This window comes from Hippichthys cyanospilos, chromosome 2 (genome assembly GCF_059441005.1).
Source record: "Hippichthys cyanospilos isolate Australia breed blue-spotted pipefish chromosome 2, RoL_Hcya_1.0, whole genome shotgun sequence".
NCBI classification, from domain to species: Eukaryota; Metazoa; Chordata; class Actinopteri; order Syngnathiformes; family Syngnathidae; genus Hippichthys; species Hippichthys cyanospilos.
In genome coordinates this window covers 30,686,826-30,705,241 of record NC_142370.1, presented here as the reverse complement: position 1 = coordinate 30,705,241, position 18,416 = coordinate 30,686,826, and the positions used below count along the sequence as shown (strand labels likewise).

At 40.9% G+C, this 18,416-nt stretch overlaps 1 protein-coding gene across 5 annotated transcripts; it reads left to right on the top strand.

The window, feature by feature from the left end:
• Window positions 1-294: 294 nt before the first annotated feature.
• Window positions 295-18,269, top strand: usp19 (ubiquitin specific peptidase 19). Of its 5 annotated transcripts, none has more exons than XM_088408246.1 (26): window positions 295-654; window positions 2,057-2,385; window positions 4,877-5,005; window positions 5,470-5,606; window positions 5,713-6,255; window positions 6,888-7,275; window positions 7,361-7,529; window positions 7,615-7,686; window positions 8,569-8,684; window positions 9,446-9,684; window positions 9,790-9,979; window positions 10,180-10,313; window positions 10,391-10,549; window positions 10,667-10,777; window positions 10,858-10,968; window positions 11,048-11,149; window positions 11,237-11,377; window positions 11,460-11,578; window positions 11,672-11,815; window positions 12,168-12,547; window positions 12,643-12,753; window positions 12,855-13,071; window positions 13,378-13,530; window positions 13,615-13,781; window positions 13,865-14,040; window positions 15,607-16,499. In XM_088408246.1, the coding sequence occupies exons 2-26, from the start codon at window positions 2,181-2,183 to the stop codon at window positions 15,874-15,876; spliced, it is 4,683 nt and encodes a 1,560-aa protein (XP_088264372.1). In that variant the 5' UTR covers window positions 295-654; window positions 2,057-2,180; the 3' UTR covers window positions 15,877-16,499. The 5 variants fall into 5 exon arrangements, with proteins under 5 accessions (XP_088264372.1, XP_088264373.1, XP_088264371.1 ...); XM_088408247.1 differs by having other exon boundaries at window positions 2,016-2,385; window positions 9,452-9,684; XM_088408245.1 differs by having other exon boundaries at window positions 2,016-2,385.
• The last annotated feature ends 147 nt before the right edge of the window (window positions 18,270-18,416 follow it).

The following is an 18,416-nucleotide window of genomic DNA, read 5'->3' as shown; positions in this document are numbered from 1 at the left end:
CCAAATAATTTGCCATACGTGCGAAATATTAATCATGAAAAGTAGTCCGTCAATTAAATGTGTCCATGTAAATAAACACCGCCATCAACGTGTGCACTTTTACACGTCGCGTCAGCACTTGAAGCCTTTCAGACTCTTGAAAGTCAACACTTTGATGCCTCTCAAAACCTTGTCACGAATCGTGTTTGTCGAGCGTTTTTGTTTGCAGTTTCGACCTTGTCGTATGCACACGCGCAAAGAATTGGCAACAGGTCACGTGGTGTTGACATCCAGGAAGTGGCTAGCCCTCTCGAAGGCTTGGCCCGGCAGGATGTTGTGCTAAAACAAAGTAAGACTTATCCCCTGGATTGCACACTCATCAGTGGCACCAACTGGCTGAACGTCTTTGAGTTATCGTTATTTGGTTAAAAACACATACTCAGTTGCCTGTTTATTTTCCTACGCAATGGCTCCTGGATAAAACGAAAGAACGTTCCAGAAGCACCGCGGAGTACGGGCTTGCGAGTGCGGCCAGGAGCTAAGCGGCCTGCAGTCGCGAAGAAGGAAAGAAGCGAAGAAAGCTAAGCGGCCGGTCGGGACGCACAGCAAACCGCCGGCGTGTTTCATACTCGCAAGACGACAACAAAAACACAATTCTCTTCACATTGACGCTTGGTGAGTACGACGATTTGTTTCCACCTCTTGTCTCCAAATGACGCGAAACGTTGCCCTAGTAGTTGTAAGGGAAAACGGAGGCTAGCGTTAGCTTTAGCAGCAGCTAATGATATTAAGCGATTGATTGTTTTGCCATTGCTGCAAAATCGAGGCGTTGGCAGTCTGATAAATGCGTTTAGGTTGAAAGTTTTGGGCAACTAATAACACAGTTCGCCTGAAGAAATCAACGGTTGTCATCATTTCATGCAGTGTGTTGTATCGCTCCTAATAATGACGCTAATGCTTCTCTTTACGGTGACTGCTAAGTCATGTTTCCAAATGGTTCCAAATGGTCCATGGTTTCCAAACATCTCTTATAAACATCAAACAGAATGATGATATTGTCTCCTTAATGTTGTGCTTGTTGGAAGACAAACTATGGTTTCAGGTGGATGCACATGTTAATTGTTTATTCGAGGACCTTCTTACTCTTAGATCCATATATTTTTACCAGCATAAATTTATGACCTATATGTGACCCCAGGTACATTATTTTAATTAGTAAATATAGTCAGATCAAGTCAGTGACCAAGTAATTGACCTAGTAAAAGCATTTCCATGGAAGTATATCAACTTCACATGTGTATAGTTTCTTCCACGCCACCTACTCCATAATATGTTCAAAATGTGAGCCTATGTCTTTATTAGTGGTTCATTATCACTGCCCTTATTGGCCCAATATTATTTTTTTGCTCACTTTATTATAATGTCTATTGTGTGGAATGTAAGTCTGCTCGGGGAAGTGAGCAGAATAAGAATATCATTATGTTCCTATGCATATAACAATAACACTAATCTTCAAAAGGACACTGTGTAAGATTTAGACTGTTTTTCATGGAAAAGGAATAAATTCTTGTGAATTTCAAAAAACTTGCAAAAATAGTTTAAAACACTATGTTTTAAATGTACTCGTAGGTCTAGTTATCATTAAATGTTACTACATAGGGGGTGGCACTTTTCACAAGGCGGCCATGTTTGTGGAGTGTCCATGGCCTATAGGAGCACAAAAATAAGTTTATTTTGAGCAATAATTTGGCTATAGCCTAAAAAAAATAAAAAATCGTAAATGTGTATGTGTGTCACCAAACAATTATGGATTGACATCTTTCAAAGCCAGCAGTATTTATTTATTTTTAAATTGTATCTTATTTTTTCTGCAAAATATTGCACAAAAACATTATAAGGCAATGTTGAACATGGAACAAATTTAAAGTTTTTTTCTCTGATATTTGACGAATGTTTTTAAATAATGACGTGTCATAAAAGAGAAGTACAGCGTCTAGGTTGCATTATTTTGTATGTTTCTCTTCCTAATGCCCAAGGTTCCCTTCCCCTTCACCATTCCTGATTTCTGTTCTGAAAGAGGTCAGACCAGTATCATCGCCAAGATAGCTGGGCCAGGCAGGAAGCGGCACACCTCAGATCCAGACCCCAGCAGCGGAAGTGAATCCGGCGACGGGCGGCCCCTTAGTGCCAAGTGTCTAAAGATGTCAAGCGGCAATGGTAATGGGGCCGCGGGCCGCCGCGGCGGGGCTCCGAATCAGCAGAGGGGAGGAGGTGACCATGGGTCCGAGCTGTCTTTAAGTACCAGTAAGAAGAAACAGAAAGACAGGGCAAACCAGGAGTCCAGAGAGGCTAAGAGAGCTGCTGCTGCAGCGGGAGTAGATGGAGTCCTTGCCGAGGTCAAAAAAGGTCAGTGGCCCGGATCGTTGGGGGGGGGGGGGGGGGGGGGGCATTCTGATTAATATTGTCTTTGGCAAAAGAATCAAGCAGCAAAATCTATTTTTACCCATCTGGGGGGAGGGTCATTTCCTATCGCCTTAAAATTACATCACGGTTGCTATGGGTTGGGGTAACATCATGGTTCAGCTTGAAAACAACAAGTGAGCTATGGTTGGTCATTGGAGCAACAGTAATTTATTTATTTTTTTGCAGATTAATCAAAATTGCCATCTTTAGATAAGTGGGACCGCATCGAACATATAAAGGAAATTTTACTTGACTGTCCCATTACCTTATTCATTCACATCCATAAGTTAACTGTTTTTTTTTTTTTTTTAAAGTAATTGAATGCTGCTGTTATGTCACAAAAGACAAATGCTAGAAAATAACTGCAGTGGCAGCATAAATTGCTAAAGATTTGCAGCCCTTTGAGTGAAAATTTTTGGGGAAAAAAATTGAAAGTCAGTGACCAAGGTAAAGAAAAAAAAACAATCTCTTCATACTATGAAGATGTAATTTCTGTGACGTGATTATGATGTTGTAGTGTGTGAGCACTGCTCTTTTCTAATTCTCCCTCTCGCTGCTCTCGTGTTTGATAACTAATTTAGAGGATTTTCAGTTCAAGTGTTTTTGTTGAAGAAGCAGATGCACTGCTTGCTTATTTGACACGCAGCAAGGTCGTCAAGGCTAAACTACTGAAAAGTCATGGTGGAGCATTGAATGCTTGGGTCAAAAGTATTAGAGGAAGAAGTCTGCCTCAAACTCTTCCTGTAAAACATGCAATTGTCCAAAATGTCTTCTCATGGGGTCTATTTTGGAAGGTAAACAAAATACAGCATTGTTTAGTTATTTTCTCTCATTTTTGTTTTTTTTTTTTTTCTTAAAGTTTGACCCACACCACTACTTTTGTCCATTTATTGTATGTGTGCGTGCGAGCGAGTATGCCTATGGAAATTTGATGTGACATTAAGCATTGCAAGCAGCCAGAAAGGATAGAGTGTTGTTCCTGACATTTAGAGAGAGAGAGAGAGAAAGTGAGGACGAGAGAGGCGTGAGAGAAAGTCAAGGCTCTTAAGTTGTATTGCGCAGACTAAATAGAAAGAGGAGCACACTGGAAACTGACACTTCGGAGATGATATTGGTCTTGAAACACTTCCAAAGCGCTGCCACATGGAAAATGGTACAATACTTTTATGATTATTTTGCTTGATTTAGATTTTCTATTGGATAAGACGCTAATTGTTATCTTTTTGAAGTATTAAATGTGCATGGTTTATCTTTATTTAGTTGGCATAATTGCGCGTCAGAAGTTATTAGTTTTCACTGCCGTTGCTGTGTTCACTGCTCTTTGTCATTGTCGTGAGAGGACGGCCTGCGCATATGAGTGCAGTGGCAGGGCCTAAAAGAGTTTGAGCAGGTGCGCCTCATGACTCCCGACTGCAGGGTAGTTTATTTGTATCCAGCCTGATTCCGCTCGTCTCGTCCTGCCAGTTTTATGCACATGGCTCGATGCAATGTGTGTTCCGCTGAGCAAAATGAAAGAATTCATCACATGTTTTGATAGGTAATTGTATTTGCTTCCTATACTGTTTGCTGACAATGAGGCAAAATCCAACCACTGGGAGGCTCACTTTTCAATAGCCTCTGCTAGGACAGGGCTCTATTTATTTGAATATTTTGTCATTTAAAAAAAATAACCAAAGCTATGACTAGGTGTTTTATTTGCACAAATTATGAATGCTACATTTCATGAAAACATTTGGGGTTTTGTGTAGAAAAACATAAAAAAATAGACATTTTTTTTGGACATATTGCCAAGCCTTAATCTTTACCATCAATATAACATTCCTCTCAATAGAATTCTGTGTTGTCGATATGTATGACGGTCACTTAAGGCATCTGACTAAATGCATAGGCCTCAAACTCCAGTCCTCGAGGGCCACATTCCAGCATGTTTTCCATGCTTCTGTCTTAAAGACAACTGATTCAAATGTTCATCAGCAAGCTCTGCAGGATTTTGAAAATTATCCTAATCATTTGAATCAGGTGTGTTTATGACAGAAGCATGGAAAACATGATGGAATGTGGCCCTCGAGGACTGGAGTTTGAGGCCTATGCTAAATGGGACCAATTAGCAGAGGTTGCAAACAATTCCATGACCAACTTAAGAAAGTGGCCAGCCAAAATGTCATTTTGTCATCATGTGTTGACAACTGAAGTTCATCTGCATTGTCTTACTGGGCCACCAATTCAGGCTTTTTATGATGTGTGCAAAGTGTTCTGCTGTATGACTATATATTACATGAAAAATTTAGCAGTTTCGTCCTTATACCAACTTTTTTTTCCCCCCATGAAATAATCTCTCATCTCCATTTATTTATTGTAACATTTTATATAAAAAAAACAATGAACTAAGGAAATGTGAATAAAATGTACTGGAACCCAACTTGTGTTGTTTCAGATGTTTTTGTGGATTGGAAACAAAATGCTAATGAAGTGATCATCAAGTTGCGTTGTGGAGAAAGCGTGCAGAAGATTGAGGATGTCAGCACAACCTTCACTGATACACACTGCCATGTGCACTTTTCAGGTAAGGTCTTGTTTCCTCAATATGAACAGGATCATCTGCAACACAAAACCCCTTTTGAATAAGCCCTTGATAAACAGGGGTTTTGTTTTTACTTTTGTATGAATGTTGAGATGATTATAATTGAAATCGCATTTCCAAGCCTGAACAAATTGTGTGTTTTCCTGGGTTTCTGAATTTATTGTGTGTGATCTTGGCAACAAATTTCTACACCATATGAGCCTTTGCACGAATTATGATAGTAGCCTCCGGTTTGAATAGAAATAGGTGTAACATCCTTCCGGTAACTTCAAAGTAAAAGCATACCAAAGCTTGGGAGAAAGGAAAATGACTCAAGCATTTTGTTTAATTGAGGTGCTCGAATTACTCGAGGACTCATTTCGGCCCTACTTCTACTATATAAAGTATTTCTCCCCAAAATGCATTTTCATACATTTTTTTTTACATCTATGTGTTTAATTATTCAGATGGTCGTGAGTGGACCTGCCACTTGCAGGAGGAAATAGAGGCCTCATGTAGTAGAGTGCAATACAAAGAGAAGGGAGGATTTCTGTTGCTCATCCTGCACAAGAAGATCCCCATTCACATTTGGCCTTCACTAAAAGTGAGTTGACAATTTTTAAATTGACTAAAGCTTGTTCTGTATTTTGCACCCACTCTATCTTCCAATCTTTTTTTTAATTATGACAACTTTTCCCTTTATGTTTCAGTCCAACAAAAAGGAGAAAGAGGTTGGACCGGTTGAGAAAAAAAATGTCAAGGTGCCAGAAACGAAGGTTGTAGCCTCAGAGTCATCCGAGCCTCAAAATTTGTCCTCCCTGCTGGAACAGCATCACTCTCAGGCCCCCTCCTCCCCCTCGCGCAATACATCAAGATGCAGCACCAGCAAAGCTGAGCGCGCTGTCAAACGCCATCTGAAACACAAACAACCGTCTGACAGAACCACCATGGACTCATTTGGAGATGAGGATGGTGCGGCCTCGTCACCTATGCCCGCCCTTGGGAAAAAAGGCAACCAGCAGCCCCAAGAGCCCAGTGTGAAGCGCATCATCGCACATCTTCCCAGAAGCACCTTGGAGGACGATTCTTCTACTGAAAGAGACATGGACTCAGCCCAGACTAGAACATCGCATTCACGCTTGTCTGCTGTAGAACTCCTTCAAACGCCACACAGAACTGGAGACAAGAGCAGAGAAAGATTAGTTACCGAACATGAACAAGGCAGCACTAGTGCAGTTGTAAACATGATTCAGGTTAGTACAGACGCTTGTTGAGAAACGATCACACACGAAAACATGATTCTTTTACTCATGTTGAGGAAAATGGTGTCTTAACACCATTATTAAAGATGAGATTTGTTTTAAGATAGTGCAGCAAGACAAAAAAATGATTGTCCCAAGCTAATATTACATTGTTCTTTGCATGAGTTGATGTCTTCTTCATTATTTTGTGTCTTCGGGCCACACATCAAAACTGACTTGTCGTGACATTGTCCAAAATGTTGACAATATGTCTAGCTCCTATTATGTCAGGTGTAAACCCCATAAGTCAGAATGTTGGTGAACTTAATATGTTTCCAAATAGCTATTCTGTCGGTTAGTCCACTTGTGTGGATGCTATCTTTATAAAGTTTGACCAATCTATTGAAAATGGATGGCTCTTGTTCAAGATGCAACACAAATGGTTGTACAAACTTGCCAATTTTGGGGTCTCCTGAACAGTGATGATTTTGGAGGTTTGAGGATTCCACCTGCTGCCAACTATAAATCGCTATTGTAATCATAGTATGCCTAATTATTGCTTGTTCACTAACGTGTTTCCAAATAATGGGCAGTTGAGTTGAATATGCAAAGTATATCTGATATGTGTTCTATTTTCTGTTTAGGAAGCAGATAAACCATACAATACCCCAGATATACAAGACAGAATCTCTGAAACTGAGCATAGTGAACACCAGCCAGCACTTCCTCCAGGCACAAGTGGTTCCCGGAAAACTTTGGCTTTCAGCGACCGTGTTGACTCAGCCTCTCATGAAAGGAGCACAGACATAAGCGATCCCTCTCCAGAGAAACCGGGTCAGCGGCACAAATCGCTGCAGGATACTCAAATTTACCAGCCGCACCGTTCAAGAGGGGCCACCCCAGTGCCCCCTCGAGATGATTCTTCCAAACAAGAGTCATCAACAGGTCTGACCCAGATTAAAAGTAGCAGTGACGAAGAAGAGAAACGTGACCAGTCCAAAGAGGAGCCAGTCCTCGTAAAGCAACAGGAAGGTTTGTCTTGGCAATACCGCTGAAGCTGTCTTGTTTATACTGGTCTTGTAAATACTTTTTCTTGGTACATATTACTTTGCCGTAGTGCCGGCGCCCGTGCCAGAGCCCATGGTAAACCTGCTGTCTGTGAAGAATGATTCGTATGAGAAAGGCACAGACCTGATGGTCGTGAACGTCTACATGAAGGGCATCTGCAGAAATACATCCAGGGTCATTTTCAGGGAGCAGGATTTCACCCTTATCTTCCAGACAAGGTTTTGCCCTGCAAATTTTCCCCCAAATTACAATCTATTTTCCAGCCAATGACAGTTTTCTGTGTCGCCATCTTCCATTTCATAGTGATTCTAACTTTCTTCGCCTTCACCCGGAATGTGGACCAAACACAATCTTCAAGTGGCAAGTAAAACTCAGGTACGCTCTCCACTCTTACATGGCAGAAGCCATAATTAGTTGTTTTGAATTGTTTTTTTTGTGCTTTAAAATAACATAAGCATTGCTTTCTGTTGTGCAATATTACATTAGAGAAGCACAACTTTCATTGATCACTTTATAGAATTTATATTTAAAATGTGCAGCGACAAAACAAAGCCCAAATTGCATTTTTTTTAAGTACAATTTTTTTTTTTATCAATCTCCAGGTTAACAAGCTCTCCTACATAAGCAATACATATAAAAGTGATTTACAGTATACAATTTTAGTAATGACATTATAAATTATGCTTGCAGTAAGAGAATTTGCATCATCTGGAAAAAATTAAACTACATCCACCACATTTTCACTTAATCATTACTGAAGTTGGTAGACTGGTATAGTTGTTATTTGCAGTGTTAATGACACAGTTGCCACAACGGTTCAATGTTATTCAAGGCACCAATTTTGAAACTGCTTGTTTACAAGACACATCTATACACATTGTGTTGCACGATTTGCTGTTGCTGTAAGAAGCTTCCTGTTGACGCTTTGACTCAGCGAAAAAAAAGCTTTGCTATTGTACAGCCCTCAGGTGACAAAACGAAACTTGTTGCAATCACGTTACAACTTTTTCTACCAGTAATAAACCACGTGTCTTCTTTGAGTTGATAGTTGTCCTATAAGCTGTGAAGAGGAAAAGTAAAACTTGGTGTACATGTTTCGTTTTCAAATGAACATGATGTAATGTTTTTTCAATTAAATTTGCTACCCTTTTGTCAACTTTCTCTTGATAAAAATATCTCATGCTCATATATGTCTGTTTGACTCTTCTGTCTCCCAATCTGACAAGTCTGTTTTTCTTTGCCCCGTTTCTACTTTAGGAACCTGATACAACCTGAGCAGTGCTCCTACTCCTTTACTGTATCCCGAGTAGACATTACCCTGAAGAAGAGGCACAGCCAACGCTGGGAAGGTCTAGAGGCCCCCGCCACACAAGGTCTGATGCCAAGCTTCTGCTTGACAGTGTATGAACATGTGTCCCCTTTCTTCATAAGTGGTTCAACACTTTCCACTGGCTCAGACGTACATGGACAAAAAGAATAAGTAACTTTCTGTGATGGTACCGTCCTGTAGTTTGCATTATCCCAAAAAGTGTTTGAAATTTGTAGAGGACAATGAGAGTTTATTTACGGGTAACCCGTATACTCTATTTCTTCCTAATGACTTATCGTATTTTCCACACTAAAAGGCGCACCCTCAATTAATGACATATTTTAAAACTTTTTCCATATATAAGGCACACCGGATTATAAGGCGCACCCTCAATTAATGACATATTTGTAAACTCTTGCAATCACAATATAGTAATACTCAAAGTAATAACAAAAATAACTCTAAACTCTCAATAGCATAATAAGTCAATGTCAATTTGACCAACCTTGTTCAACTGTAAACACACAAAAGAAACAGGTAAAGCTTACTTTATCACTTCATTCCCCATCTACCAATCCCAATCTCAATATTGATCCATATATAAGATGCACCTGATTATAAGGCGCACCATCAACTTCAATTTTTTTATATTGGCTTTTAGGTGAGCCTTATAGTGCGGAAAGTACGGTAATTGGTGAACAGGTCAGCGATTAAATGGTTGAATGGCACTTGATGTAAATATTTACAACACTTTCATTCCCATTTCATTATTGCATTATAATTATCTCCGCCTCTAACCACAAGGTCCATTCTCCTCTGTTTAAGGTGCAGTGGGTGGCGCCAAGGTGGCTGTGCCCTCGAGCCCCGCCTGCACAGAAAAGAGCCAACCAGGCAGCAGTCAGCACAGTCTGCCGACAAAGGAGGAGCCCCCCAGGGTTGGTGAGGAGAAACCAAAGGCCCCCAAACCCCCACCCAGAGTGGAGACCAGTGGTCTGGAAACTGTGGCTCCTCGTACAGTCTCCGACCATGTTGCTATCGCCAAGCCAGAGCCCCCTGTTATGACGGTAGGTTGGAAAATGCCCATGTGGGGGGGGGTGTAAATTTTTTAAAACATGAAAGTGACCAACTTTAAAAAAATAAATAAATAATTGTTTTGTTTTTAATTTTAGCCTAAGCCGACATGCATGGTGCAACCTATGACACACGCACCCCCTGTTAACAATGAGCACCACGAGGAAGAGGAGAAGAAAGTGTGCCTGCCTGGTTTCACAGGATTGGTCAACCTTGGAAACACTTGCTTCATGAACAGTGTCATACAATCCCTGTCCAACACCAGAGAACTCCGCGATTACTTTCATGGTGAATAAAGATTTGAACCACCTCAGCTATTTTTTTGAAGTGATGATTGCTTTTGTTAATTGAAAATACAGCCAGTAAACACTCTGTCACAAAGTAATATCACTTTTCAAATCCACTTTAATCCCAAGAAATAAACAGAACATTTTACACAGTATTGCTGCCTATCCCAAACCATTTTTCCTATTTTTGTTCTCTTTCAGATCGGGCGTTTGAGTCAGAAATCAACTGCAATAATCCACTGGGAACCGGAGGCCGACTGGTAATTGGCTTTGCAGTTTTGCTCAGGGCTCTTTGGAAAGGAACACACCATGCTTTCCAGCCATCAAAACTCAAGGTATGTGCGCAATTTGTGTTTTGGAATTCAGAGAAAATGCTCAATTTCAAATGTATGCTTCAAATTCAACTTTGCAGGCAATTGTGGCCAGTAAAGCCAATCAGTTTACAGGCTATGCCCAGCATGATGCCCAGGAGTTCATGGCCTTTCTTCTTGACGGCCTCCATGAGGACTTGAATCGCATTCAGAATAAGCCATATACGGAGACAGTGGACTCCGATGGTCGCTTGGATGAGGTAGGTGTTGTTTTTCCCCTCCTTAAGAGACATGCAAAGGATTGAAATAAGAATTCTTCATGTCGTCCACCTAAAGTTTGCTGAACTTTGATTTAATAGTGATCTTGTTTGTACCAGGTGGTAGCAGAGGAGGCATGGCAGAGGCACAAAATGAGAAATGACTCATTCATAGTGGACCTCTTCCAAGGCCAATTCAAATCCAAGCTTGTCTGTCCTACATGCTCCAAGGTAAAGCATGTACTTTGCACATCTGAATTTCAGGTAGCAGTTGCTCCTCATTAATCTTGTCTTCTCCTCTCTTCTTTCAGGTGTCTATAACGTTTGATCCTTTCCTATACTTGCCCGTCCCATTGCCACAGAAACAAAAGGTGCTCTCAGTTTACTACTTTGCCAAGGAACCGCACATAAAACCCGTCAAGGTAAGATTTGAAAATAATTGCCTGTCAAAAGATGACTATTTCTCACAGCATTAAATGTTTTTCCACTCGCATGCGACAGTTTTTGGTGAGTGTGAGCAAGGAGAACTCCAGCACCGCAGAAGTCCTTGAATCCATCTCCAGGAGTGTTAGAGTCAAGCCTGAGAACCTCAGGCTTGCAGAGGTTGAGTCCCTTGTGTATTCCAAGTTTTATACTTTTTCAGAATGATGATTGTTAACTGTTTCTGAGCTTGTATTTGCTTTGCCACAGGTGGGGAAGAACTGCTTCCAGCGAATGTTTTTGCCCTCTCATTCCCTGGACACGGTCTCGTCCTCAGACATGTTATTCTGCTTCGAGGTGCTTTCCAAAGATCTGGCCAAGGAGAGAGTCGTGTTGCTCCGAGTGCAGCAGGTAACAAAATGTTTTAAAAAGGCATTTCTGGAATGTTTTTCGGCATCAGATGATGATACAATTTTCTTATTTTACCTTACAGAGACTACAGGTTCCCAATATCCCCATCTCAAAGTGTGCCTCCTGTCTGAAGCCTCCAGTCTCCGACGAAGACAAACTGAAGCGTTGTACTCGCTGCTACAGTGTTGGCTACTGCAATCAGTGAGCTGTCTTTTCATATGCTGGCACATCACATGTTAAACGTCCATTTTCTATTACAGTTGCTAATTTTATTCTAATGCTTTCCCCTGACAGAATGTGTCAAAAGACCCACTGGCCCAATCACAAAGGCCAGTGTCGACCCAACACCGAAAATGTGGGTCTGCCGTTCCTGGTTAGTGTACCTGAGTCCAGACTCTCCTATAGCCGCCTCACTCAGCTCCTGCATGGTTACTCCAGGTACAAAGTCTTGACTCTAAGCATCTCATCATACAAAACACATCGTACAAGGGATGTTTTTTTTATTTATTTTTTTTTATCCGATTTTTTTGTAGACCAATAACAATACGTGTATGCAACTCTTCGGTAATTACAGATACCAATATTAGGTGACAATTTTGATATAATGGAGAATTTAAGTTCAAAGTCAAACACAAACTATTCCCTCTAATGTAGGGTTTACTTGTAGTGCGCTACTGATGTGGAAAATAAAACTGCAAGATGTCTAGTCTACTACTGCATGAGTTTTCAACATCCTGCAGTCGTGTCCCAATTTTTGATCTACTAAAATGCCATCTCTAATCTTGTGCAGGTTTTCAGTCAATGTGTTCCAGCCTCCTTTCCAATCAGGGAGGACATCCCCCGAAATATCTCCAGTAGTCTCGACACCACCTGCTGCTTCTCTAGGTGCTCCAGGTACAGGAGATGAGGCCATGGGTGGAAGCAATGCTGCGGAATTAAGTGACTGTGGACTCGAAAGTGGCACAACGATGCTTGACACTGCAAAACCACACTTACCTTCAGCCCTTGATGCTGGTGATGCTCTTCCCCTTACTTGCCCCCAGACGTCACTCCCTACCACACAGACTTCGGACTCCGGCTTGTCAGAGTCCATCTCCTCCACTTCCTGCTGCTCTCTGGATACCCATGTTGAAAAAGAAACATCTTGTGAGAAAGCAATCCGACCAGAAGGTGGTGGTTTAAAAAAAAAAAAAAGTATATTTATATTTATGTATAAATATATATTTTGCTGTCTAATGCTCTTCTTGCTGTTTCCTCTTTTCTAGCCGCAGTCGCTGGGTATCAGCAACCTAGTGATCCATCTTCAGGGCACGCTGGTCAGTTCTACATCATTCTTGTGGATTCCAACAACAAGGAGCACAGACTGGATGAGAAAGGTTGGGACTATTGTGTAGAATGGCCTCTTTTCATGATGTTTTAATGAATTACTAGTATGATAGACGCATGGCAACTCAATCTTTTCAAATCCTTTCCGTAGAAGACATGCTGGTCGACCTCCCCGATGATGCAACTGTGGAGCTGGTGTGGAAAAACAACGAGCGTCTGAAGGAGTATGTCTTGGTGAGCTCAAAGGAGTTGGAGTATGAGGAGGATCCCAGTTCTTTGAGTGAAACAGCAAGGGCTGGGCACTTCACCCTGGAGCAGTGCCTCAACCTCTTCACCAAGCCAGAGGTGTTGGCTCCTGAAGAGGCATGGTAAGGCTTTTTCTACTGCTATTTTTTTTAGCTAATGTGTGTGTTGTCAAATTTAGGTTATATTTTATGATTTTGTGTACTTTATGTCCTTACTGGTTTTGTTTTATTGGTAAGCCAGCCAAATCCACATAACAGTAGTATAACAATTAGATTCATGGCTTTGGATAAATTATCACTACAAAGGCAATTTTAAAAGTCATCCAGTCAATGCAAACTTTAATTTTAACATTAGCTTGTGAATGTCACATTTTTTGGCTTTACAATGATGATTGCAAGCTGTATGATGCTCCGTTTCCCCATCTAAAGGTACTGTCCCAAGTGCCAGCAGCACCGTGAGGCCTCCAAACAACTGCTCTTGTGGCGTCTACCAAACATTTTGATCATCCAACTAAAACGCTTCAGTTTCAGGAGTTTCATCTGGAGAGACAAGATTAACGACATGGTTGAATTTCCCGTCAGGTAAATAAAGGCCTATTGAAAAATAGTTTTTTTTTTTTTTTTTTTTGCGGTGTTCATCCAATTCCAAAACCTTTTGTCTTGTAGGAATCTGGATCTTAGTAAGTTCTGCATCGGTCAGAAAGACGAGATGCAGCACCCGCCCATCTACGACTTGTATGCGGTCATCAACCACTACGGGGGCATGATCGGTGGCCACTACACCGCCTATGCTCGCCTGCCAAGTGATAAAAACAGCCAGCGTAGTGATGTTGGTGAGTTCATTTCCAAATTACATAAATCTTAACCCTGCGCACATCGGTTTCCGTTTTCCACGCTAACGTGTGCCCTCTGACAGGTTGGCGTCTGTTTGATGACAGCACTGTAACGATGGTGGAGGAAAGCCAGGTGGTGACGCGGTACGCCTATGTCCTTTTCTACCGTCGGCGAAATTCCCCCGTGGAGAGGCCACTACGCTTCCTCAGGCCCGTTGGAGCAGACTCCCCCCCTGCAATGGGAGCTACTGCCAGTCAGGTGAGTTGAACTTTACCGTATTTTTTGTTATAAAAGACTAGACAATCTCCTAAATCATTATCGTTCATTTTGAACAAAATTGTAATTTGCACCGAATGGTCAAAGTCTTCCGGTAAAATTGTTTGAAATCTTTTTTTTTTTTTTTTTTGCTATGCAATGTACCTATATTCTAGACAATGTATCTTATTTTATAGACTGGATGGGTTGTACTTATTCAGAGATTTTTTGTTTTGTTTGTTATAGGCTTGTTAAAATGACACTTGGTCAGAATTATTGTCCTGTGATTTGGTATCACTCATTGCACTGCATCATCCTTTTTAAACAGTCCATCCGTGGCTTTTTTGATGTGATTATGGTAGTAATGTGCGTGCTGCATCCATTCTGGCAACATTCCTTTCATGTATAGACATTTTTGTCACATTTTCCTTCTGACAACCTGGTTTTAGACCAGTGAAATTGTTCACACTGCACAATGACTATGCGATGCTGACCGTAACAGACAATGGTGCTCCAAGTCTCAGGATGAAAGAATCTTTTTATTTTTTATGTGAGCCATTTTAAGTCTTGTTGTCCTGATCTGATTGTATGACACCAGCAGTAACTGAAACATAAAGTTAAAATATGTTGAGAGGGTATATAATGTCAGGGATCACCAACCTTGAAAGCCATTCTTGGGTATTGATAAATATGAAGGTTTACGAGTTTAATACAAAGTTCTCAAACTTGTCCTAAATTGTTTTTATTATATTTTAATAATAGTTAATTCAAAACCCCTTTGTGGGCTACCTAGTTCCCATGGTTACCACGTTGGTGACCCCTGAACTTGGTAATTGCTTTGGCTGTGTTTATTTTGATCACAAAGGTTGGGGTCAGATGTGAAATTACTCCTGTCCTATTTGCAATCTTGAAGTGATAGGGGAAAAAAAAAAAACACTTCTTTTTAGCTACATGCTGGTGGTGCAAATGGTCAAGTTCAAATCCGTTTCTAAAAACTGTCTGCACTCGCACTAAAGAGCGAGTAGATTTGGGTGCGACCATTATGAACTAAAGATCTTGGAAGCTTCTGGAATTTGTAATACTATACTGCAATTTATACACCTACGTACCGAATACGCTTCACCACTGCAAAGGTTATTACGTAAATACCACTACATCGTTGGACGATTTTAGTTCTTGGACTGAACTCATCTGGGGACTTTCAATAATTGACAGATGTATTTATCAACAAGAATCAATAAGCTGGCGATTGTTACTGGTACAGTTGACTTGTGTGTTTGAACGTGATCAGGCTCCATTTGGATTCTCAGGGTTCATTATTTTGCTCTTCTCTGTATCACCTAGAGTCTGAATTACAAATCTGGTTCTAACTGAATCTTAAAATCAGCTGCACACCAAAGTGTTTTCTGCCGTTTCATATGACAAGTGAGAATGGATTTCTGTGACCATGATGAATTTCCCACCCGAAGCGTAAACAGCAATTCCACTCAATCCGGCAAATCATAATGACAGTGTTTGTTAGACCGCGCCTTTTTCCCACAAGTTGATACCAGTTTCCGCCAATCGCAGGCCTCTCTAATATGGCGGGAACTGGAAGAAGACGAGGAGGGTCTTGATGAAGGCCCGCGCAGACCTTTCCTCTCGGGGCTGCGACGGCGACAAACACAGAGGACAAGAGATGAGGACAGAGCGGAAGCGCACCAGCAACGCATGGGGACAATGTCAGATTGTCCTGATGATGATCGCGTGCGCTATTTTGTTCTGGGAACCCTGGCTGCTCTGTTTGCACTTTTGGTCAACTTGGTCTATCCGCTCCTTTACAAATCCAACTGGGCCTGAGTCGCACCTGGTTGATGAATTGCTCATGAAGTTATGCTTGGAAACGTGGAAGCCATTCCAGTTGTAAAGCTGTATTGGGAAAAATCCCAGACAGGAGAAGAATCCGAAATCTGAGGAGTCGGTGATGGGATGGAACGCTAAACACTGCTAACTAACTGACTATATTGGGCCTTTTGTTTTTCACGCACAGCACCTTTTTACCTTGAAATCAAACTGCCATTTCCATGGCTTGCTATGATGTCACTCCATTTACTTACCTGATACTGCGGTTGCGATCCTCGTCACCATGCCCGTCTGTGTTGGAAACGCAGGCCTGATCATAACGAAAAAAAGACAACATTGGATATATTGGGGAATAAATGCTAACTTAGCGGCATGGGTTCCTTTTCGCACTTAAGTTGTTTTTTTCTTTTCTTTTTTTTTTTAATATGCCTGACTTGCACACGTTTTAGTTGCAGCGATTCTCCCGTCCAGACTTCTGACACACACACACACACACACACACACCACGAGCAAACTGGAAACGTTTCCGCAACCATCAAATCTTGATTCGATGAAATATATTTTACTACATTATTCAGTTGTAGGATTGCAAAAATATTTGTCCTTGAAATTGAAATGGATTTTTTGGGGGATGGGGGGGGGGGGGGGGGGGTTCTCTTTCTTTCTCTCTCTCTCTGTCTTATCTAATATATATATATATATATGTATATATATATAACTGACAATGATGGCAATTTGGATTGTTAATCTGTAGAACCAGCACCTTGAATGTCAAGTCAGAATGCAAGGGTGACTTTTGACTGAGTATCCTCTATGCATTTAAAAGTACTGTCAACATTTACTGTGTGTTCAGTTTTAGTTTTGAATGCTTAAGCAATACCACAAAATGGTGGCCATGTTTGCATTTTTGTAGAATGTTCAATTCTTCAATATCTTCAAGTAACTTATTTAAATTCTTTTGTCAATGCTATTCGTTTGGATCTTTGTCTTTTGTAATTGATTTGTTATTAGGTAGATAGAACTTTTTTTTTAATCTACCATTTTTTAACAAGTGTCTCTTGTATCTTCAGTTTAAGACGTAGTCTATGGATTTAAAGTTGCCTTTCACTTAAAACCATCCATTGCTTTATCTGTATTGATTTACAAACACATTTGTCTCTAAGATCTGATGTTAGCTTGAATGTAAAGAGCACTTTGGATTGTTTAACACTTGATTTGGTTTATTTTGTAATACGGTATAAATGAATGATATGATGATCATTTTTACAAATGTTGTACTATCGGACAAATGGACATTTAAAGTCTGCATTATGGGCGCTATGGTGGTTCTGATTGTTTTGAAATGCAGGTCTCAGGGATTTTCCACTGCAACCTTCCTGTTAGCATTAGTCCAGACGTAAATATACCCGTATAGAATTTTACTTTATCTGTACTGTATTTTAATTCTTTTTCTGTTCTTTGCTGGAATGTTGCTTTTGTTTAATGTAAATGGGCAAATTCGAAATGTTCTTACAATCTGTGTAATTCCTTTCAAACCAACAGTTGCTTCCTGATTTTTTTTTTTTTACAGAAAAAAATTGTAGCTTGAATATCCTTTTCGTATCTTCATCATGACTATCGAGAGGAAATACAATAAAACGGCTTGATTTATTGTCATTACTGGTTTATTTTACAGGCATCAAGTCAGTCACTGTTCGGAACTGACTTGAACTCTGAGGGACCGCCTACGTTGACCCCGGAGGTGCCCTCTGGTGTCTTTGCGCATTCTGGAGACTGTGCAACAGCATCCTACAGCAACATGGAAGATGTGGACTAACAGAAGGGTCGCAAAGGTGACCCGACTAACATCTTAAGGGGACACGTTGAATCGGAGTTATGGCCGACAAAAATGGTGCTCATCGTTACGTCAAAAACTCCCGAACGGGGCCACCTGAAGCTGCGGTCAGAAGTGTCGGATTTGGAGTGCTGTCGTGTGGAAGTACTAAAAATGCGCTCATACTAATCACACTTCACGTGGATTTACACAATGAGCATGTTGAACAGCTTCAATTCTCCGGGGATGTTTGTCTACAGTTTAGTGGTTGATGGAATGGTCTTAAGTGGGTGTCACCGGCGACTTCTCTTCTTCATACAACTGGTTTTTCAAACCTCAAGTTCTTCCACACAAACTATGCTCGATGAATATAGGGTCCACTTAGGGTGATAGACATGTTGCTAAAAAATAAACCCAACGGTCATGTTCAAGTAACGCATATATAAGCGCCACAGGCTTGCCGAAGCTGCTGTTGAAACTTTTCCAAACCTCTCGTTTGAATTTGGGCGTCTCCAGGCTCTTAACTTGTCAACGCACCTTGTGATATGTCTAAATAAAAACTTCACTGCTGACCAGTCATGTTGAGTTGTGAATGTGAATTAAACGTGCATGTGTCATTTTGTTTGCTTTGCAGGTTATGGCCTGTGTAGGTTTATGTGTTTCTGGTTTGCATTGGAATTGTAGCAAATTAAGATTGGTGTTGACATAGGCCTACTTTTTGTAA